The 24,419-nt window shown below is 39.6% G+C and overlaps 1 protein-coding gene across 5 annotated transcripts in view; it reads left to right on the forward strand.

Moving 5' to 3' along the window:
- The window catches only part of PPFIA2 (PTPRF interacting protein alpha 2), a gene marked incomplete at both ends in the record, with an annotated part of 338,647 nt that overhangs the window by 156,785 nt on the left and 157,443 nt on the right, over positions 1 to 24,419 (forward strand). For 2 of the 5 annotated variants that reach the window (XM_082308356.1, XM_082308357.1), the window contains one exon: positions 16,247 to 16,309. The exons of 2 other annotated variants lie outside the window; for them this stretch is intronic. In XM_082308356.1, the coding sequence (XP_082164482.1) occupies positions 16,247 to 16,309 (63 nt within the window). Of the gene's footprint in view, positions 1 to 16,246; positions 16,337 to 24,419 lie in introns of all 5 variants that reach the window. One more of the 5 variants, XM_082308355.1, reaches the window with a different exon arrangement.

Genomic DNA, 24,419 nt, shown 5'->3' on the forward strand with positions numbered 1-24,419 from the left:
GCTTGTTGTTTAAGAGGCTGGTAACTATACATTTCAAAGCTATACCAAGACAACTTTCAGTTATACATTCAATTTGTGCAAGGTTATTATATTTCACAACACTGTTGTGAACCTGAATCCTATCTGTCTGCAGCCTAAAGTACCCTGATAAGGACATGAAAAATGAGCACTGAGGAGATTGACATGATCACAAGCCTGAATGAAGGCTTCTGTGCTTTATCCCTTACCATTTTACCTTCTCCTTGCACATGTTAATCGAGAGTTGAAGTACGCCCTTCTGGGCCTCCCTAATGTGCATGGGGGGCTCATACCGGTTGCTCCTTTTTGTTTGCTCACACTCATACAGAATAGCCATGTCCCAGAGTCCTCCCTAGCCCAGGCAGAGCAGAATATCTCAGGAGTGCAAGAACTTGCTGCATTCTGCACTCGCCCAAGGGCACATTTTCTTCTGCCCCATCCTCTGGAACACCTCTCCTATGAGGAAAGGCTGAAAGAGCTGGGGTTGTTGAGCCTGGCGAAGAGAAGGCTGTGGGGAGACCTTATTGCAGCTTTTCAGTACTTAAAGGGGGCCTACAAGAAAGATGGGGATAGTCTTTTTAGCAAGGCCTGCTGCAACAGGACAAGGGGTAATGGTTTTAAATTAAAAGAGGGTAGATTTCGACTAAACACAAGGAAAAAATTTTTCACAGTGAGGGTGGTGAAACACTGGAACATGTTGCCCAGAGAGGCGGTAGATACCCCATCCTTGGAAACATTCAAGGACAGGCTGGATGGGGCTCTGAGCAACCTGATCTAGTTGAAGATGTCCCTGCCCACTGCAGGGGGGTTGGTCTAGATGATCTTTAGAGGTCCCTTCCATCCCAAAGCATCCTATGATTCTATGATTCTATCCTGCTTCCAGGAGATCAGAGGGCAAATTGTCCCTCTGTTTGCAGGAAACTTGACATGCTGGCACATGCATTCATGGAAACGAGGGAAATATTTCTTACTACAAAATAAAACCATGATTCACTGTCCTATTTTTTCCCTACGTAGAAATCTGAGGATTGGAACAGGAACAGATTTTGAATAGGCTTCCCCTGACTTCTGTGGGGCAATAAAAATTGTATGCTATTGTTGAAAACAATTTAGGCATGCTTTTGGCTTTGCTGTCTGGTGTAGTCATACAGTAAGAATGAGACTACAGGAAGGAAAATTTTCAAATTAGAGCAAGTATGATTCACTGTATTTTGAACGTGTTTCCAGGATTTTGGCTTCATTTTGCCTTTGACAAAGCTCTGATAGTCCCTGTGATCCACGTCCTGTTTTTGAGATTTCTCTCTCCCAGAAGATCCATGAGGTTTCTGAAACCTTTATAAGCTCCTCAGGTGTGCTCAAGCTCTATCTGTCTAACCTGGATCTGTCAGAGGTCCGATCTCCTGGGATCATGTGCACAGTTTAGCATTGTTCTTAGCCAACCTTCCTAAACTACGTTTGTCATACTGCAGGGCAGTGCAGACATGTGTAAACTGCTGTGTCTTTCTTCCCCAGAGCCTGGGCTTCGGTGACAAGACAGATTATTACTGTAGGCTGGGGACAGGTCTGGCAACTGGGTGATTTGAGGAGAAGGATTTCAGGGAGTGCAGGAAAACACTGTAGGTGTATTTGGTTGTTGGTTTATTTTTTTCTTTTGCTTTTCTCTTTCATTTTCTTTCCCCTCTTTTTCTTTATTTCTTTTGTTCTTTTGTGCTTTTTTTCATTCTTTCATTCTTTCTTTCTTTCTTTTTAATACCAGTCATCGATAAAATGACTTGGAACTGGACCTGGAACGTAAATATCAGACTCTTCATGCTTCATTAGACAGAGCAAAAGAGTAGTCAGCATGATTTCTACAGACCTAGTTTGAAACCAAATTAGCATAACATTCCAACATGTTCATATAGTTTTATATTTTTACATGATATCAAATGAGCATGTCCTTTGTTTTCTACACTTGTAATAAAAAAAAAAAATCTTGTAGTTTGAAAAGAGTTTAGGCAAAGGAAATTCTGACAATTAGGCAAGGAAATATTTTTTGGTTTTGACTAAGAACTCTTCAGACAGTTCCTTTCTAGACTCTTTTTATTAACTAAATTTTTAATGATGGAATATATGCCTGAATTATTTCTGTGCCTCAGTACAACACAGAGGCATGATCTTAAGGTATTTTAATGGCTATATGAACTCAAACTCTGCTTCTGTGATCACCGTTCCGAATCTTTATTTGTTATAATAAATTTCTCCTAAGTTCAATATATTTAAATCAGTATTTTATAGTGTAAATATAAGAGCTTATTTTAACTGCGATTTCCTGCATTGACATCTCAAAAGATTTTTAAAATGATCAAAGAATAATTAGACAGTTCAGTCAGTGTGATACAGGTAAACAAATAAGTATGAATCTTATTATCTCTTTAAAATGCTCACTTAACGATTTATTACCTTACCTTGTATCACCATGTAACAGTACTGTGGGAAGATTACTATACAGACTGCTGTTGTGGTTTAACCTGGCAGGCAGCTAAACAGCACACTGCCATTTGTTTACTCCTTCCATGCCACCAGTGGGATGGGGGAGAGAACTGGGGAGAAAAAAAAAAAAAATCATGGGTTGAGATAAAGGCAGTTTAATAGGACAAAAAAGGAAAATAATAGTAATTATTATTATTATTATTATTATGAAAGAATATACAAAATAAATGATGCACAATGCAGTTGTTCACCATCTGCCAACCAATGCGCAGCAAGTTCCCAAGCAGCAGTTGCTGCCACCCAGCCAGCTCCCCCCAGTTATATACTGAGCATGACCATATGGTATGGAATATCACTTTGGCCAGTCTGGGTCAGCTGTCCTGGCTGTGCCTCCTTCCAGCTTCTCACTGGCAGGGCATGAGAAGCTGAAAAGTCCTTGACTAGTATAAGCACTACCTAGCAATGACTAAAACATCAGTGTGTTATCAACGTTATTCTCATCCTAAATCCAAAACACAGCACTATCCCAGCTACTAGGAAGAAAATCAACTCTATCCCAGACAAAATCAGGACAATATCCACCCCTTATTCTACACCATCTACGTCATACCCGAGTCCCACACATCCAAATTTATTGCCACCACCTTTCCTGTCTTTTGATATATGCACACAGATATCATTGCATTAGTCTATGGACCATCCCTCTAAAATGTCCGTTGAGTTCATTTAATCCATGACTTTGGGCTCCATCTGTCAAAACAGTCCTTCAGGGCAGGAAAGATGGTGTGTGTTGTTGGATTGTTGCATGCTGAAGCCAGTTCTGGTTCCATTATCACTGTGCTTGTCCGGTTCCATCACTGCTGCACTTTGCTCAGTTTCATTGAAGTTCATTCTTCATTAATCTGGGTGATTCTTACTGTAATACCGTTGATAGGTGTCCTGGTTTCAGCTGGGATAGAGTTAATTTTCTTCTTGGTAGCCAGTATGGGGCTGTGTTTTGGGTTTAGGATGAGAACAATGTCGATGATACACTGATGCTTTGGTTCTTGCTGTTGCTAAATAGTTGCTAAGTGGCGCTCACACTGGTCAAGAACTTTTCAGCTTCCCCTGCTCTGCCGGGTGCACAGGGGGCTGGGAGGGAGCACAGCCAGGGGGGCTGACCCAGACTGGCCAAAGGACTATTCCACACCATATGACGTCATGCTCAGTATATAAACTGGGGGAAGAAGGAAGGAGGGGACATTGGGTATGATGGCGTTTGTCTTCCCAAGTAACCGTTACGCATGATGGAGCCCTGCTTTCTTGGGGATGGCTGAACACCTGCCTGCTGGGAAGTAGTGAATGAGTTCCTTGCTTTGCTTTGTTTGCGTGCACGGTTTTTGCTTTGCCTATTTAACTGTTCTAATTTATTTTACTTCAATTATTAAACTGTTCTTATTTCAACCCACAAGTTTTCCCCTTTTGCCCTTCCAATTCCCTCCCCCATCCCACCGGTGGGAAAGTGAGCAAGCGGCTGCATGGTGCTTAGTTGCTAGCTGGGGTTAAACCATGACAATATGGCATACAGCAACCATAGTAGTGATGACATACAGTATTATGTAGCAATTAACATCATACAGTTCAGTTCATTGGCTGTTCTCACCCAAAATCAAATCTCTTTGAGGTCCACGTCAGACTTCCCCATCCTTCTGCATCACCCTCCAAGTGTAGCCAGGTCCTTGAGCAAAAGCAATCCCACAAATGGGTTTGCCTTTGCCCGAGGCAGGAAGAACCCAGACTGTCTTCCCCAGCATATTTTTTATGTGCACTACAGGGACTTTATCCCCTTCTACAGTGTGTAAAACTTTTGATTGGGCAGGGCCAGCTCGATTGGCAGATCCCCTAGTGTTGACTAACCAGGTGGCTTTTGCTCAATGTGTATCCCAATGTTTGAATGTCCCACCACCCATTGCTCTCAGTGCAGTCTTTAACAGTCCATTGTATCGTTCGATTTTCCCAGAGGCTGGTGCATGACAGGGGATGTGATATACCCACTCAATGCCATGCTCTTTGGCCCAGGCGTCTAGGAAGTTGTTTCAGAAATGAGACCCATTGTCTGACTCAATTCTTTCTGGGGTGCCATGTCACCATAAGACTTGCTTTGCAAGGCCCAGGATAGGGCCCGCTTGCCTTGTGGGTTTGTGGGAGTGAGATATAATCAATCTGCCAGACCTCCCCATATTTATATTGCAGCCATCATCCTCCATACCAGAGGGGCTTTAACCGCTTGGCTTGCTTGATTGCAGCACATTTTGCCTTCATGGATAACCTGTGCAATAGTGTACATGGTCAAGTCCACCCCTCAGTCACGAGCCCATCTATATGTTGCATCTCTTCCTTGATGACCTGAGGTGTCATGGACCCACAGAGCTAGAAATAATTCACCCTTATGTTGCCAGTCCAGATCCACCTGAGCCACTTCAATCTTAGCAGCCTGATCCACCTGCTGGTTGTTTTGATGTTCTTCAGTGGCCCAGCTCTTGGGTATGTGAGCATCTACATGATGAACTTTTACAACCAGGTTCTCTACCCAGGCAGAAATATCTTGCCACAATGTGGCAGCCCGGATGGGTTTGCCTCTGCGCTGCCAGTTGCTCCGCTTCCATTGCTGTAACCATCCCCACAGGGTGAGGTAGAGACAGGGCACTGGCCATTTTTCTCGTTCAGCAATATCCAAAGCCAGCTGGATGGCTTTCACCTCTGCAAACTGACTCGATTCACCTTCCCCTTCAGCAGTTTCTGCAATTTGTCATATAGGACTCCCTACAGCAGCTTTCCACCTCCGATGCTTTCCCACAAGGCAACAGGATCCATCAGTGAACAGGGCATATTGCTTCTCATTTTCTGGCAGTTTATTATACAGTGGGGCCTCTTCAGCACGTGTCACCTCCTCCTCTGGTGTTATTCTGAAATCTTTGCCTTCTGGCCAGTCCATGATCACTTCCAAGATTCCTGGGCAACTGAGGTTTCCTGTTCAAGCCCGTTGTGTGATCAGTGCAACCCACTTAGTCCATGTAGTATCATCAGTTGCATGATGTGTAGAGGGGACCCTCCCTTTGAACATCCAGCCCAGCACTGGCAGTCGGGGTGCCAGGAGGAGCTGTGCTCCAGTACCAGTCACTTCCAAAACAGCTTGAACCCCTTCATGTGCTGCCAATATCCTCTGTATCCCCAACTCCAAAACCCTAGGGGCTGACCTTGAGTCTCCCCTGGTGGTTTCTGCCAGAGGCTCCAGGTAGGGCCATTCTCCCCAGCTGCAGTGTAGGGTACGTCTTACATCTTGTCCTGCCAGACTGGCCCAAGGGCTGCTGCATGGACTACCTTCTGTTTAATTTGTTCAAAGGCTTGTTGTTGCTCGGGGCCCCATTTGACATCGTTTTTCTTCTGGGTCACTTGATAGAGAGGACTTACGATGAGACTGTAATTTGGAACATGCGTTCTCCAAAAACCCACAACACCTAAGAAAGCTTGTGCTTCCTTTTTGCTAGTTGGTGGAGACATGGCTGTTATTTTGTTGATCACATCCATTGGGATCTGACGACGTCCATCTTGCCATTTTATTCCTAAAAACTGGATCTCCTGTGCAGGTCCCTTGACCTTACTATGTTTTATGGCAAAACCAGCCTTCAGAAGGATTTGGACTATTTTCTTCCCTTTCTCAAAAACCTCTTCTGCTGTGTTGCCCCATATGATGATGTCATTAATGTATTGCAGGTGTTCCAGAGCTTCACCCTATTCCAGTCTGGATCAATCCATGGCAAATGGTAGGGCTGTTTTTCCACCCTTGGGGCAGTTAATTCCAGGTATACTGGATGCCCCTCCAAGTGAAAGCAAACTGTGGCCTGTACTCTGCTGCCAAAGGGATTGAGAAGAACACATTAACGATACCACTTGGCTGCCTTTGACTCCACTTCATACTGAAGTTCTAGCATGTCTGACACAGCAGCGCTCAGCAGCAGCATGACTTTGTTCAGGTCCCGATAGTCTACTGTTGATCTCCACTCTCCATTAGACTTTCGCACTGGCCATACGGGACTGTTAAAGGGTGAGCGAGTCTTGCTGATCACTCCTTGGCTCTCTAGTCAACGAATCAGCTTATGGATGGGAATCAGGGAGTCTCGGTTGGTGCGATATTGCCACCAGTGCACCGTTGTGGTAGCAATTGGTACCTGTTGTTCTTTGACCCTCAGCAGCCCCACAATAGAAGGGTCCTTCGAGAGACTGGGCAGGGTAGACAGCTGTTTAATTTCCTCTGTCTCCAAGGCAGCTATACCAAAAGCCCACCGGTACCCTTTTGGGTCTTTGAAATACCCTCTCCTGAGGTAGTCTATGCCAAGGATGCACGGAGCCTCTGGGCCAGTCACAATGGGGTGCTTCTGGGGTGCTTCATTTACAGTTAGGCTCACTCCAGCCTCCAACACCATTAGCTGTTGGGATTCCCCTGTCACTCCAGAAATGCAGATGGGTTTTGCCCCTTTATAGCTTGATGGCATTCAGGTACACTGTGCACCAGTGTCCACTAGAGCCTTATACTCCTGTGGGTCTGATATGCCCGGACATTGAATCCACACAGTCCAGTAAACCCAGTTGTCCCCTTCCTCCACCTGACTGGAGGCAGGGCCCTTCTAGTCCTGGTCATAGCATTCATTACTCACTTCTTGTAAATGCAAAACAAAAGTCCCTTTATTAAGACTGGAAGTAAAATGAGCCATTCTACTCTGTCTGGGGAACTGCTCACTGGAAACTGGAGCAGCAGTTTTCCTGGGAGAACCCCCTTTTGTGATTGTTTTTCCTTGCAACTCACATACCCGTGCCTCTAGGGTTGAGGTAGATTTTCCATCCCACTTCCTCATGTCCTCTCCATGGTCACACAGGTAAAACCACAGGGTGGCTCAGGGTATGTATCCACTATATCCTTTCTCTTGAGCAGAGGGACACTTACTCCTAATGGCTGAGATACTGGTCCGTACAGGTAGGGAGTAGGACATATCCTCTTTGAGTTGCTGGAACTCCCGGGACGGTTTCTCCACAGCCAAGACGCAGGCCCGTAGGAAGGAAGAGAGACTTTCTTCATTTTGTTGGAGTTGGCCGGCCAGTTCATCCACCGTCTGTTCCTCTCCGTCTTTCCAGGTCATTACTGCCAATGAGTGCATGCGATGATGCTGCATTCTGTATGAACTTCCGCCACATGGGTCGTGTGCACCTGGCTTCATCTGGATCTTTGGATAACTGCTTGTTGTTCAGGTCACCATAAATCACCTCCAGCACGGCTAGTTCCCTCAGGTACCGGATACCTCTCTCCATGGTGGTCCACTTTCTTGGGTGACATATAACATCTTCCTTGAAGGAATACCTTCCCTTCAGGCCTGACAGGAGTCGCCTCCAGAGGCTGAGGGCTTGTGCTCATTTTCTGATCGCTTTGTCAATGCCCACTTCCCTAGAAAGGGATCCCAGCTGCTTGGCTTCCCTACCCTACCCTCTAATTCCAGGCTACTGGCCCCATTATCCCAGCATCGGAGCAGCCAGGTGACGATGTGCTCGCCTGGATGACGACTGAAATCTTTTTGCATATCTCGCAGCTCACTCAGGGATAGAGATCGGGTGGTTACCATCTCATTTATGGGTTCTGCCTCTTCCTCCTCCTTTTCCCATGGTGGCCCTGGTTCATCTTCATTCCTTACTAAATGAGCTGATTTTCTTGTGTATTTCTTCTTGTGTATTGGGGCAACTGATACCGTCATGGGTTGGTTCAGCCACAGTGCCTGTCGCAGGGGTTGGAGTAACCACAGTGCCTGTCATCAGTGTTTGAGTAGCCGCAGTGCCTGTTGTGAGGGTAGATCTCTGGATGGTATTCTTAAATAGCTGTTTAACCCTAAGCAAGACCTGACACACATTCAGGAGACATAGCAATAGGACCATGCTGGATTGAACATCCCAAGGATAATAAAAATTCTCAAGAGCTGTTGTAACTAGCCTGAAGGAGAAAGGGAAAGTGAAGGAGCAGGGGAAAGTGCCCCCCACCCATCTCCCCCATAGATTGGTTCTCCATGGAGAAAAGGTGAAGAGTATAATTATTAATAGCTTCCAAGAGGTGGATCCCGAGGTATGGAGATGACAGCAATGCCGAGTACAAATACCAGATTAGTCTCACAACCAATAATTTTATCGTATCATAAGCCGGTGCTGCACAATGCAGCAAAATTGATCCAGCTCCCAGAGGTGGGAAACAGCACAACAGGGAACATATACTGCAAGTAAGGTATTGCATAACACGACTTTGAGAGCAAGCACAAGTTTGAAAGCAAATAAATCAACACTGTGACCAGTGACTATTAAATCAATAAAATGAATGCTTATAACAAATTTGCCTTAACACAGCATAACACCATATGTTATGGAATACCCCTTTGGCCAGTCTGGGTCAGCTGTCCTGGCTGTGCCTCTTTCCAGCTTCTCACTGGCAGGGCGTAAGAAGCTGAAAAGACATTGACTGGTATAAGTACCACCTAGCAACAATGGAAACATCAGCGTGTTATCAACTAAATCCAAAACACAGCACTATACCAGCTACTAGGAAGAACATTAACTCTATCCCAGACAAAACCAGGACACCTGCAAGGTCTGTCTTTCTACATATTACGTTTTAAGGGCTAGATCTTGCAAATCTTTACATGTAGATTTAACTCTGCAGTGATAGCTAGTTCTCTGTAGCTCAGTGGGAATACTCCCATGTACAAAGTCAAGTGTGTACAGGTCAATGTACATACCAGAAAGCTACTATTGATATAGATGGCTGTAGAGGGTGTTTTTTGTTACTTCTTTTTACTTTTTTTCTGCAGGCTAACATCATCAAGCATATAGTAATTATGAATTTACGTATAGTGTATGTACATATATATATATATGTCGAGGGATACAGATGTGTGTGTATATGTACAATATATATCAAATCTTAGAGTCATAGAGTGGTTTGAGTTGGAAGGAACCTTTAATGGTCATCTAGTCCAATGCCCCTGCAATGAGTGGGGACATATTCAACTAGATCAGGTTGCTCAGAGCCCTGTCCAACCTGACCCTGAATGTTTCCAGGGGTGGGGCATCTACCACCTCTCTGGGCAACCTGTTCCAGTGTTTTACCACCCTTGTTGTAAAAAATTTCTTCCTTGTATCTAGTCTAAATCTACCCTCTTTTAGTTTAAAACCATTGCCCCTTGTCCTACCACTACAGGCCCTTATAAAAAGTCTGTCCTATCTTTCTTATAAGGCCTCTTTAAGTATTGGAAGACCACAATAAGGTCTCCCCAGACCCTTCTCTTCTCCAGATTAAACATCCTTAGATACTTCTTTGTATATATTGCATCTTATACATGCAAAATTATTGTATATTTATATGTACACACACATGCACAGACACACCAATTCTGATCATATGAATGAGACTCCTTTTGATTTGCTTAGCTTGAGAGTATGGACACTTTCAACTCTGTTGAGTTAAAAGAAGTACTAAGTTGATAATTTAGGACCATTCATTTACTTCCCATATTTACAATGTCATTACATGTAACTGAATAGGTAACTGAGTGAGAAAGTATAGTGAAAGAACAAGGATCATATATTAAATGATATTTTTAGATGGAGGAAGAAAAATAAATTATGTATATTTTGGTTCAACAATAGAAGATCACTTTCTGCACAGGACCAGCTGACAGCTTCAGATAAGAGGCCCCTCACAAAGACAACTTTGATATACTAAGGGCAGCTGATAGTAAGATGGGGCAATATAAAACATTAGATTTAGTGGAAAGGTTATTGTTGATGGGTTTGTTGGATTTTCTTGAAGAAAATATCTAACATTGTTTTCTAGTACAAATGTTAAAAGAAATTACAGTGACTTTTTTTTTCATTTGTTTAATTTAGATGATATATTAAGAGGTCAAACTCATTTTTCAGGGATAACTATACATTTCCATGGAAGAAACAGCGGTGGGATTTCACAGATTTTACTGAGAACTTGCATGCTATGTAAGTTTCATGCAGGCTGAGGTTCAGTCTTAGGGACAAACTCTGGTTTTGCTGTATACCCAGAAGTGTGTTTTACTGATATTTAATTATATTACTTTTTTTTCAATTTGAGATACCAACACTAATATGTAATTTCCAGAAAAGCAGAGTTTCAATGCATCAACCTGGTGGGCTCATTTTCCAAAATAAATACCAACTTCTTTAGTCAGTTAAGTCCTCCACTTAAGTAGTCAGGAGAGATTCAAATGTACTCTACATTTTTTGTCGTCCCTAGTTATGTGTCTGTTACACTGAAGGAGCATACTTCTCAACAGATCTTTGTGTGGCATGGTCTGTCTTCCAACTTCTTTTCCACCCAAAAGTCTACCTTGCAAGTGGGCTGTGAGTCTGACCCACCTGGTGGCATTCAGCTTTCCTGGTGAGTCTCAAAGTATTGGGCTCTAACATGTCCCAGAAGCTGCAGTCAACCCTTACCCAAAAGCATGCTGCATATGACTGGCAAGTTTGGTCTTCACTAGGCCTGCAAGACTTGTCTTCATTGCTGCATTGCTCTCTGAGCCAGCCTTTACAGACAGTTTTAAGACTTAAAGCCTGCCAGTGGGTCTCTGAGGTGGCTGCAGGAGAGGAAGGACATGTCGTTTGTTCATAATGATGTTGGCAATGAGGTGAGACCTGAAATCGCTTGTTGGTTTTTACAGACTTAATTTATCCAGAACAAGCCCCAGGAGCTTTGAACTTTTCTGTCACTTGAAACTTCAGACAAGTGCAGAGCTGTCACAAGAACTATTGTCAGGATTAAAATTCTGTCCAGATTCTCTAGGGATAGACTGGGTAAGGTGGTAAATTTTCATATCCTTCATCCTTTGTTCCCTTCTATTGTAGGAGCTCTCTGTCTTTCTCAATTTATAGGTACCAAATCTAGCATAATGAAAACCTATGTGCTGTAACACCAAATAACATTATTATTGAAAAATAATAGAATCATAGCATAACTTAGGTTGGAAGTGATCTCTGGAGGTCATCTAGTCCATGCATGGCTAACTTTATAACTAGATCAGGTGTCCCAGGGTCCTGTCCAGTCAAGTTTTGAAATGGTGTTCCATAAACGAGAACACATTGGTGGGATAATTGTTACAGATAGGTATTCAGTATGCAGTCTGAATTTTAAATATACCTTTGAGATTATTAAAGTACCCTTTGCCAACATCTGGATATCACACTTCTCTTTCTCTTTAGAACAGGCAATATGAATGGCATCTGAGAATATATTTTGTTACTGTGAATTCACATAACAACTTCTCAAAGTTAGTAGAATAGACTCATACTATCAAAGATATCACATATATCTGCTGTATCTATGGTGTAATGTACCATGATGTGCCGTGATGACCTTATGGTCTTCAATTTTAATAGGGGATGTTTGTTTTGTAGCATTACTTCTAGTCCAGCCCACACTTAAAAAAATACGCAAAAAAACCAAACCAATTGATTCTGCATTAGTGTACATTTGTGTACATGTATGTATTAGTACAATATAGATCAAACTGATTTCAACTTGAAGTGATCATGTGAGATGTGTGGGATATTACACGGACAAGGCTTCACTTCAGGATAGGCTTAGCTGAAGCCACTTTCCTAGTCTGAGTGCAGAGTGTGAATTTCACTATGAAACATAAACTTCTTGAAATATTGTACCTGTGTATTGTAGAAGTGTTCTTTTTGGTTTTGTCTCGTTTTTTTTTCTCCAACAACTAAACAAATAGAATACTTTCTACAGGAATGGCTTTAGAAAGTAGGTAACAGGTCTATTCATTTTGGGCTTTTTACCTTGATGACTGTTCAGATGGCTTGCTAAGCATGACCTCAGTTACTTCCCCCATAAAGAGATGAGACATAAGGGAAGAAATGGTTCATTCTGACTCACTAATTAATGTGAGTAAATAGCATTTTGGACTGTGGCAAGTGATATAAGACTAGTCACCACAAAATTCTTGTCAAGAAAGACCAAATATTGCTCTGAAGGGGAATTTTTTATTTCTGAGAGCACGATTATTATTTTTCTAGCAAGCAGGTTACACCTGTCAGATAGCTACATTATAGAAGTCAAAGAACTGGGGAAGATTCTGCACTGGTTTCTTCAAACTGTCAACAAATTAGATTTATTTGGTGAATATCTTTGAATTTGTCAGCAGCTTTGAACACCACTGATTATAAAACCTGACTTTCTATTTTATTCCATGTCCTTTTTTTGGACATGGCCTTGAAATTAGTGCTGTAGTGCTCACGTCATAACTGAGAGCAGGAGTTCCTGTTTTACCACAGCTTTGACTGAGGACTTGCTAAGAAGGTGTGGATTATACTGATGATGGTATTTAGGAAAATATGTCTTGTTTCATGTGACCTGAACAGCAAGATCACTTGAAAGCTCAGTGCAACTAACCAGTTAAAAAAGTGCAATTGCTACATGTTGTAAGCTCAGGAATATCGATCGATGTTAGACTTCATGAATTTTCACCTATTTCTCGTAGGTTAATTTACAGGATTAGCTAAAAATTTGTTTAATTTTAGTGCTTCCACAGAAGCTTGAAATTGCAGTCTCATATGTCCTTTGTCACTATTTCCATCTAGCTGTGAAATGCAGGCCAGTTTGGTGCATATGCGGGCCATTATTTGTGATTATTTTCTGATGCGGTCTTGGAAACTCCAGTAGGTGTAGCTTGGCTGTGTATGTACCTAGAGGGCTTTTCATAGGTGATGCATTTTCTGAAAATGTTTTCAGATGTGCCACAGCCTCACTGAAGGCTTTTCTATGTGGAAACCCAAAAGAGAGAGGAGAAGGAGCCTGGAAACATTTCTGGGTCCATCAATTAGGATATGGCTTGAGAATCTGTCCCCGTGCATGTGGTTCACAGCAAATAGTAGCTGAAGTGCTCATCCCAAGCAAGAATATATGCATGTTCTAGAGCTTCATTTTCAGTATTTTCTATCCCTGTTGACCCTGTTTTCACCTCTGATAAATTTTAATGCTTATGCATTTTCTCAAGGAGAAAGACCAAACTGTAATAGAAAGTTTCATGAATATTAATTCTAATAGGTTATAGTTACAAGGGTACAAAGTACTAAGTTGATGCTATAATATTAGATGCATTCCTGAATGGAATAAATATTTTATCAACATGCATGAAATGGGAATTTCTGCATTACTTACACTGCATAACTCATTCATGGATTTTGTATCTGAAATGATTGCCAGTAAAATCTTCATGACAATACAATGTATTTGCCTTAACATGCATAGTTTGAAGATAATTTTAGAATTAATGCACAAATTTTATACTTTTTATTCAATATTTTTCTTTCATTTCTCTTCTCTTACACCTGACATTTTAGGTACTATGAGTCCAGTTGGATAGGAAATTACCATGTCTATAAGGAAATAGCCTTACGGCATTGAAATATCAGGGATCACTCATTTCCAATTACGTACAGTTTCCCATAGTAGGCCTGAAGAGTCAAAATACTGGACCTTAAACCTATCAGCTGCTAGAATTGAACACCGTTCATTTTATACCTTTCATCAATAAACATTTAATCACAGTTTTACAAGAGGAAAGTGGGGGAAAACTGTTTACAAGATAATTTGAAAAATTAGGCTAAAGTTACTCAGATTTATTGCTGTTAACAGTGATGGACAGCAAAGATGAATTAGTTAACAGAGCTCAGATGCAGCAGTCAAAAGTATACAGTAGATCTACCTTTTCACACAAAAGTGCAAAACTATCAGAAAACATCATATATGAGATGTACATAAATTAAAAAAATGTACAAAAATGTGTAAACTATTTACACATTAATCCGAGTGCATTTGTTTCAACCATTTTTAGTAGCTGTGTGTGTATAAACATTGAGATTAAATTTAATAAGCATTAAACCATTATTAAATAAAGACATGTGAGACTGAAATAATGAATGGATACAGTTATAATGTATATGTTTTCTTGTGCTGAGATCTTGTTTATTTAAAACAGTGTCATGCTGACATAATGTGGGCTGTGTTTTCCTTACAAAATTCTGGAGCAACAGTGGTGTTAAAGATCCATTTAAACATGATACATGAATTGACCGTGAAGTTTCTTTGCATGGAAATGTTCTTTTCAAAAGTGGCTGTTTTGTATGAAGTGAAATCTCCTTTTAAAAGACAAGAAAAAAGCATTGTAAAAATGTTTTCAAATATTTAAGGGTGCAAATCTAAAGAAGGGAAATCTGACACAAGTGAGTTAAGAACTTGGCAGCATACATGGAGAGTTTTGCTTAAAATTCAAGATTTACTCTTTTTGTTACCACTAATAGCATAATTCTCCTTTAAAATATTTAAAGTTTAAAACTATTTCAAATATTTAAAAACTGTTACAAATCACAATGTGAAGTTGATTGGCAATATGTGGTTTGCAGATAGATGAACATGGATACATGCCTGTGGCTGTTATTACATACATTGATAATGTGCATATTTTTCTTTACTGCAAAAGTCAAAATATACAGTCAGGCTTAACTTCCTCATAAATTATAATAATAAAGTCATTATAAAATACATCTTGCAATATGTTGTATCTTCCAAATGCTATATTGTGCTATTAAAAATACTTGAATCCAAAAATACTGTCTTTTTGTCAGTTCTGAATACCAGGTTTACTGAATTGAGTTGGTAAGTAGTCACAGAAATAAAGCTTAGGTCAATGTTTACTTTAAGAGATGATGAAGCTCAACTATAATCAGCATGAACATTGTATGTATTGTTACATATGCTCTCAACAATGGAAAGAAATTGTTTAGAGGTTTATTCTAGAACTGTTTGGGTTTTTTTAATAGCAGTCAGTATACATTGAAGCAGAGGTTTAAAAAGTGCTTCTAGAACTTTTTGAAAATTTCTGCTGTTAATTTCCTCTGAAGTAAATACTGAGATCTGAAGAAATGTCATCTGGTCAGATTGCCTACTAGTTGGGGTCTTTCTAAAGAAGAATGTTGTATGTTGAGCTCTGCAAAAATAAATTAAAAAGTCATTAAAAAGGAGGAAAAATAGCATTCAATGCTAAAATATATTCTTCAGTTAGCTGAAGGGACTTCCAGATTTTTACTGCACATAGCTTTTTTCCTACTATTTTTCCACTCTTATGGTTGTTTGGTGCAACAGAGAAGTCTGAGACAGCATGAAAAATTTATCAATTTAATAGGTAAATTCTACCTAATAATTCAATAGGTTTACTTCTTTTGATATCTTTCTGTAAGATGTTTTAATCTGGGGGAGAAGATCCTACTTTCTTCAAACCTTACAAACAGGTAAACCTCTTGCTTTATGTAGAGACCTCAGATTAAAGTTAGCCATGGAGCTATGATTATTTCTCCATAGTTATCTGACTGTTTGACAGTCCTTCAGAGTTCACTTCTGTGAATACAGTACAGAACACCGAAGTGGCTTACTATTTGGTTGTTCTCAGTGCCTCATGAGCTAGGAAATGTAACAATACTTTCAATTTTTTTGGGTGAATTTCAGTTGAGCCACATTTTTGTTCTCTTAGATCAGCTTGCTTGAATGATAATAACATTCATCTTGTTAGCATGGTGTAATTTAAATATACTGTAGCACTGTACAAAATTCTTTTCCATTCAGCGGAATCTCTGTTGCCCCCTTTTTCAGATGACGGTTGCTGCTGGTACGAGCATTGAGAATAACATTCAAAGGACCATATCCTGCCCTAATGTATGTTCAAAAATATCTTGGATTTTTGTGTAATTTAAATGTGAAGCCTCCTTATGTGAATTTGATATTTTGTTGCCCGCAGAAGCTTGTGCATCTCGAGGTTACTTCACATTTTATATTTCAGGGTCAATGAATATTGTACTACAAGTGAGGTCTCAGCCTATCAAAATTACTGAATTACTGTCATTTTTTTTCTATATGGTTTGATGGTGCAGCTAAAGACGGTGATAATATATTCACAGTTCCTTCTGCGTTTACCTTGCTTCCCACCCAGCTCAGTGCTCCTGTCAGTTGAAGTCAGTAGAACAGCAATAGGCGAAATGAGGAAAGCAGTGAGAGGCTATGTTTATTCTACTTAGCCTTGTTCTAAATTGGATTTTGATATAAAGATGTGTAATACTAAATTTGAAAAGAAGGTAGTTTCATTTTTCTTGCTTAAACAAATATATCCCATGACTTAAAATAGAAGAAGGGAGGAGTTACTATTGCTCCTGAAAGGTAGAATAAGAAATCTATTTTGTTAACAAAAGAAGCAAATTATTCACTTGTAGTATAATAGGTCATTTATCTTTTTTAACTAAAACTATTCAGATAATGGAAAGTCATTGGGCCAAAATTGAACTCTTATACATTAATGGGGAAACATTAATGAGAATTTGGGATGTACCACTGAGAAAAGACTGTGGCTCTGCATTATATAGAAGCTATTTTTTATCATGTAATGTGTTTAATAATTTATTTTTCAGCTAAAAATTATCATGTTTATAGGGGAATGGGCAGAAGGAATTCTGGATAAATATTTCCATCACCTTAAGTTCTTTTAAGATATAACAAATAGTCAAAGTAGAAGCACAATATAGTTAAAATAACTAATAGCTAAGAGAAAAAATACTGTGGTTTAATATTGGCAAGAAGTTAGTTTTTCCTCCCTACCTGGGAGAAAAATTCAACATTTTAAAACAATCTTTTTTCTGGAAAGTTTGTGCTCTTAAGGGAACATAGAGAAATTCATGACTCTGCATTATTAGAAGATATTGCATCTGACTATCTGAATCATTATGGATTTCTGAATACATTCCTTGAATGGACCAATATTATAAATTCTCAGCTATGTTTTGTACTGTTCGATTCCAGTTTCAGACGTGCTTCTATGCAGAGGAAAAAACCTTCTTCAATACATAATGTATGATTAATCTCCAATCTCTTCTGGATTTTCAACATGACACTAACTTCTGCAAGGCAATTTTCTTATTTCAGTCTGAAAATAGTACCATTTTTAATGGAAGACAGTAATATGAAAGATAATAATATGACAGAATTGACAAGCATGGAAAAATGCAGGATTTCAGATTTAGTTATAGAAGCCTGTACCATTACTTCAAAATTGTTTGGGATCTTCTAGTTTATTTACTTTTTTTTGAAAAGCACATTAAGATAGGCTCTCAATAGATGCTTTCTTAAAAGAATGAAATAAACCAACATCTCAGAGGTTACCTTTTATTCTTTGGATTATAACCGTTACCACTAAAATCAGTAAGCAATTCATTAATTGCCATTGAACAAGAATGTCCTTATTCTTGCCTTTAGAGATCACAAGAACCGTCATTGTAAACTACAGTTCTTAATTATCCCCCATTTTTAATTTTGTTCCTTCTCTTTGGACTTCTGTGAGGATTTTTTTTTCTCAAAAAAGAAATATATTAGCCTCCACAAGAAAGGGGATAAAATTTAGAATTCATTAAATGCTCTCCTAATTCCAACTCCTGGTTTTCCTGTCTAAAGTTTAATGTTGAATTTAATGTTGTTGTCTCTACTCTAGAAACAATGGAGGCTAGAATCAGTCTCACCTGTTGGGTCTCCAAAGGTATCAGTCTTTCTCTGTTGACTAAAAAGAGGACCTAAAAGGCCATCTTGGCTTAGACACCTTGCTTATAGGTGAATAAAATCAAGTAATACAAACCCTGTTTTCCAAATGTAGCCTCCTAAAAGCCTGGTGTTCAATTAAGCTATGATGCAGCTGCTTCCAAAGAAGAAAACAAGGTGTATGATTTGAAGAATCATCCCCTCTTAAGATAGTTTGCATGGATTGTCACTGAGGGGTCTTTTTTCTCTTAACTTAAGCAGTAGGTTAGGTGAATAGCTTAGCCTAGACATTAAAGACCATCTCAAAGCTGAAACTTGGAGAAAAATTTAATTCCTGTGTAGATAACAATGAAAAATCTTGCAGTTCAGTTGAAAGACTAGGCTTCACAATTTCCCTCTGGAATCTCTCCATGAACTAAAAAGAATTCTTAAATGGTCTTTAATAAAAAGTTAGTTCCCATTCTAGATTTCATTTGTAGGGTAAATGCACTAAAAATAAAGACTTTCATGTTTAAAACTACTGTTTATTTCCTCCCCAAAGGAAAATAACACAGTTCAGCCACAAAGGGTGTGAAACAAGCTCTTGTCATTATTATTTACTTATACCCAAAGTCATTGTCAAGTGGTCATGAGGCCTAATTTCAGATTCTCACTTTATAAATAGGTGCAAACAACCAAATTCTGAACTCTGAGGGCTCTTAACAAGGAGATACAGTATTTGTTCTGTTTCAGACTTCCAAATAATTCTCAATGAAAGTTTATCTTATGCAGATGATTTCTTATACTTCCTCAAGTTTCTTTTCAGTTTTATCAGCTTTTTGAATTTATAATTAATAATGACCAAAAGTCCTGTTAGATACAAAAGAATCCTGGTCAGAGACAGAACATAATCCCTACCAACATCTCCATGTCATCCAAATGCACAAAGCCTTCAGCAAGAGCGAAGAGGGGAAACCTGCACTCACCCTTTCACCCAGCATCTTGCGGGGAGGACAGGAAGGGAGGGCAGTTCTGCTTTACAAGTATTTCTCTTGACACAAGATCTTCCTGAGGCACTGTAACAATTGAAAAAGCAGATCCAGCTTCGGTTTAAAGAAATACTGTAACTGAAGAGAGTGATCCAAAACTTGATGAATAATTGCAAAGTGTTTTATTCATTCCTAAATCCTCTAGTTTTCTGATGATTGGAAACTGTTTATGCAGCTATTCATTACTGAATAAAACCCAACTCCTTAGACCTTTTCACAAGTACACTTTTATATTATGACTGATTGTTCTTATGCTAATTAAAAAAAAATCCTAAAGGAACAACTCAATGCACTTTGTAATATATGAGAAAGAAAATTAATTAAATAGTTTATTTTATTCCATTGAATTCCAAACCTGAAATTACCTGTGTGAACCATAGTTTTAATAACTACCATTAAGGCTGTCAAATCTACAGCTGAAAGTGTTTGAATGCATGGTAACTTTTCAATTATTGGGCTACTTTATTCTGAAATGTTTTCTGGTTTCTTGTAATTACTGTGAATTGCACAACTTTGATTTTCTGCCTTTTGTAAAAGGGATAGCTGTGGAGGATGCTCTCAGAAGCATAACATTTTCAGTCAGGATGTATTGCACTGGTTCAGCATTTTAATTACATCGCATTAATTTTACAGTTATAATTAATTATAAAACTCAGTTATTTAGTCAAAAAAAGGCACAATACATTTGATTTGGATTTTCTGGCTCTTAATCTCAGACCTAAAATATATTTCTAGAAGTACTCATGTAGAAGCAGAGTTTGAGATGCTAAACTGTACAGAAAATATAGAATAGATTGTTCATGAGACATATATGCTAAAATATTAAAAAAGGCTTTATTAAGCCTGACTAACATCTCTTAATGTTATTAATAACAAATGTAAGCAGGTTTTTAAATATAAAGGATGTATAGTGTATCATTTTGCTTAATAGAAATACACTGCAAAGCTTGCAATAAAACAGAAACTCAGATATTGAGAACTCAGATATTATGATGATTTTCAAGGTACAATTTTGTGGGCAGTTTCCTACGAATGAAAAAATCTGGTTTGCATGCTGTTGCTCTGTGAAGTGTACACCTCCACAGTCTTCATTATAGGCCTCAATTTACCTTTGTTCCCACATAAACTTTCTATTTTCTATTTCTCATTATTATAAATTGTTTACATGACAGAAGCTGAGTGAAGAAACTGATATTATATACAATAGTAATATGCTATTGCAGTTTATTCCCTTCTATTACATATTGTGTAGTAGGATAATAACAGGCACTTAGCTGCTAGGTTTGCTGTCTTTCATGCAAGATATGCCAAATCTTGACTATATCTATATATATCTATATATGTATTATTTTTATAGATTAGTCTTTAAACAACCACTACAATTGCTGTATACTCTGAAAACACTGTTTCTTGATAAGAAGTAATTTCTGTAGATGTACTCTTAAAGTATACATGCATTCTAATATGCCTGGATGGACATTACTGATGGATATAGAGTCATTTAGACAGAATGAACTGTCTATCATACTTTGATGTCTCAATGCCATTACTTGATGGCTGGAAACAGTGCAAGCTAATGGTCAGAACAAAGACAGGACATTTTGTATGCAAATCCAGTTGCTGTGGTTGCATGACCTTGAGCTTCTGCAAAATGGCAGTATTAATACTCCTTTTTTTTACAGCTCTTTAAGGTCCACAGTAAAAATGTAAACAGCAAAATACAAAAGAAAATGGTGGCAGGTATTAAACGTGCTGTGTTTTCTTCATTCGAAACAGCAGAACTTAAGTCTGTGGTTTTTTAAAACAAAATTGCTCTATATAATAAATGAAAACATACTTCACTGCATATAACTGCAAAGAAAACTAATGATTTAATTTTAATCAAATGCAAAACCAATGCATTTTGTTATTGCACCATCAGGTATTCCTCTACTCTTTCATGGAAAAGCCAAATTTGCTCTGTCTAAAGGGATACATTCCTTCAGGAATTCTTCATAGAGCTAGTCACAAGTTTTAGAGTAATTACTTTGAAAATGCAGGATTTTTTAAGTTCCAGCATATGTGATTCAGGCTGTTTTGTTTGGCTAGATGTTTTTATCAATTGCATAGTTTAATGTGAGTAAATTTTTAACATCAATGGTTTTGATTATCTTACGGCTTTAGACAAGATATAAACCATGTATGTAGACATTTTCTACAGTAGTTCTGTAGGAAAACAGTGCTTGTATTTTATCAAATTCAGCTGTTATGCAGCATATTATAAACCTGCTGGTTTTCATTCATCAGCAATCTTAATTCTTTTCAAAAGGTGTTTTGGGAGGGTTACAGTAAGGCAGGGAGATAGAGAGAAAGCTTTGGTAATATACAGATACCTTAAAATATCAGTGTATTTATTTTTCTCCCAAATGAGAATGAAACTGTACTTCCTGTGCTTTCCAGATACTTTTTTCTATCAAAGCTTAAATCCTGCTTGTTTTCGTAACTTTGCTCATATGAATAAGCTGAGCATGTTTTTTTCCTTAAGTTTGAGCCAAATACCTTTATTCTCAGGTAAGCTGAAGCAGAAATCATTTTTTCTATCCTGGGAACATTTCTGAGATTGAGAGAAAAAAATAATCCAGAAGTACTACACACAGGAACAAAAAGTCAGAAGCCTAAACATAACTACAAACCTCCAACGTTTCTCAGGTTGCTGTGAAAGCTCCCTGAGCTTTCAGCTCAACTCCTTCACCTCTTTTTCAGCCTTCATAGGATTCAGGGATTTACCAAATAGTGACCTACCTCTTGAAGCTACAAACCCATTTTATATGATCACCTGACACTTTCAAATGTCAGACCCTCTTGGCACACAGATGTCTTATTTTTGTCCATGGAAGTCAAAAAATTGTAGAGAGGTTTCCTTTCTCAAGCTTTCACCCAGACTCCATAGTTCAAAGTCGTCAGGAGTTACTTCATTAACAAATAAACTTGCAAACAGAAAAGCGATTACAGTTCGTTCTTGCTGCCAATGACTGTGCAGCCCTGTATTTTGAGCATGACACTAATCTTTTGGCCCTCATCTCCCATTTCCCTGCCACAGGGCCAGCAAATCTCACTGTGCAGCTCAGCATTTCTGCATCTGCTCCAGACCTTGTGACAGGCAATTAGCTGACAGATCTGCTGCCTGTCCAGCTGTGCCAAGTGTGTTAAATCTTAAGGTAGAAAGAGATAGCAGCAATGCGATGCAGCTGGGGAGATGTATCACTGGCAAATGCATGTCTTAGCAACAGCATGGTGTCCTGGCCTTCAAGTATGTGGCTGCACACTTAGGGTAATGCTGCTACGTGCACAGCGTCAGTGTCCCAGCATAGCTTTGCAAGCAGTCCAACACTTTTCCACGGCAGTTGGACTGACAGAGGCCCGATGCATTGATTCCACTCATTTGAGAGACTGAAAATTGCAAAATGGAAATCAGGAATTTGGAGTTGTAGCAGCATTAGCAAGGTATTTGCAAGGAACTATGCGAAGATGATATCGAAGTTGTTCCACACCCTTTTAATTTTAATTTTTATATATGCATTGGGAATGGACACAGTACCATATGGTTAGGTCTGTTTTCAACTACAGCATGCAAATTTATAGGTTCTTATCTGTTGCATCCTGGGAGAGGAAACAACTTTAAAATCAGTACATCAATACCACGATGAAGAGTATTATATGAAAAAAATCTTGCCTGGGTTCACAGAAACTAGATGTTACCAGACAACTTTACTGAGCAGATCCACTGGAGTGAAATACCCAGGACCCTTAAGCTAGGCATTCCTCTCTCTGTGGCCCACTCAGAGGTTTAGTTGTTGTTGTTGTGGGCTGACCTTGGCCAACATCCAGACACCCACCCAGCTGCTTCCTCACTCCCCTTCTTCAACAGGACAGGGGGAGAAAATAGGATGAGAAAGCTCACAGGTCAAGATAAAGATGGGGTGATCACATACTGGTTACCACATGGGCAAAACAGCCTTGACTTGGGAAAATTAGTTTAATTTATTGCCAATTAAAATAGATTTGGATGGTGAGAAACAAAGACAAAAAATTAAAATAACACCTCCCACACACCCCCACACTTTTTCCCAGGCTCAACTTCACGCCTTCACTCGCAACTCCTCCACCCCCCCCCACCCTGGGCAGCGCAGGAGGATGGGGAATGGGGGTTGGGGTCTGTCCATAACAGCTCCTCTCTGCTGCTCCTTCTTCCTCACACTTTCCTCTGCTGTGGCGTGGGGTCCTCCATGGGCTGCAGTGTGGGTATCTGCTCTGGTGCCTGGAGCACCTCCTCCTCCTCCTCTTCCTTCTCTGACCTTGGTGTCCACACTGTGGTTTCTCACTTCCTTTTTTTCCCCTTCTCCTTTGCCTGTGTGGCATTTTTTTACCCTTTCTTAAATACTCTTTTCCAGAGGTGCCACCATCTTGTCTGAGGGGCTCAGCTGGAGCCGGCTGGAACCAGCTGTGTCTGGCACCAGGCAGCCACAACCTCTCCTCAGAGGCCACCCTGCAGCTCCCGCTGCCAGCACCTGAGCACCTGCACCCAGGACACTTGTGTAGCTGTGCTCTGAGCATGCCTCACACATGCAAATCGACAAGCAGGGATGAGCACTGCCCATGTCCATGTAGTAACTGAGATTAAAATGTCCAGCTTTCAGACTCCTCTATGAGCCACCATCTGCAAGAGCAAATGAAAAAAAGTTCGTCACTAGAGGCTTTCTCCCTCTTCATCTCGTGTCACGTCTCAAACCAGCTTCCATGTGCTTTCAAGGAAGGAGCTGAAAAGAACAGAAGCACTTACCTAGCATTTTCTGTTTTCTTCGAGACTTCCCCACTGGTTTTCTCTTTTTTTTTTTTGTTTTTTTTGTTTTTTTGTTTCCCCCCCTGCTTCTGAGACACATCTTAAGTGAGAAAGCTTTCAAGCCACAGAAGGAAGATCTAGATTTGAAAAGAACTATACTTTTCCTGACTTTTAAAGGAAATTTATGCATATAAAGATGTCCTTTGCAGGGAAAAGCAGATTTTCATTGGTTTGGTAACATTTTGCCTCTGTATTATCAGTGAGAAAAATCTTAGTCCTATCGCCAGAAAACAGATGGGAGGAAGTCATTCCATGACAGAGATTAAATGCATAGGAAAACATTTTCTAGATAACAGTGATGCTCCTAGATACTTTCAGTTACTACTCTTCTGAAATTTGC

The sequence above is a fragment of the Platalea leucorodia genome, assembly GCF_965183815.1.
Source record: "Platalea leucorodia genome assembly, chromosome: 4".
NCBI lineage: Eukaryota > Metazoa > Chordata > Aves > Pelecaniformes > Threskiornithidae > Platalea > Platalea leucorodia.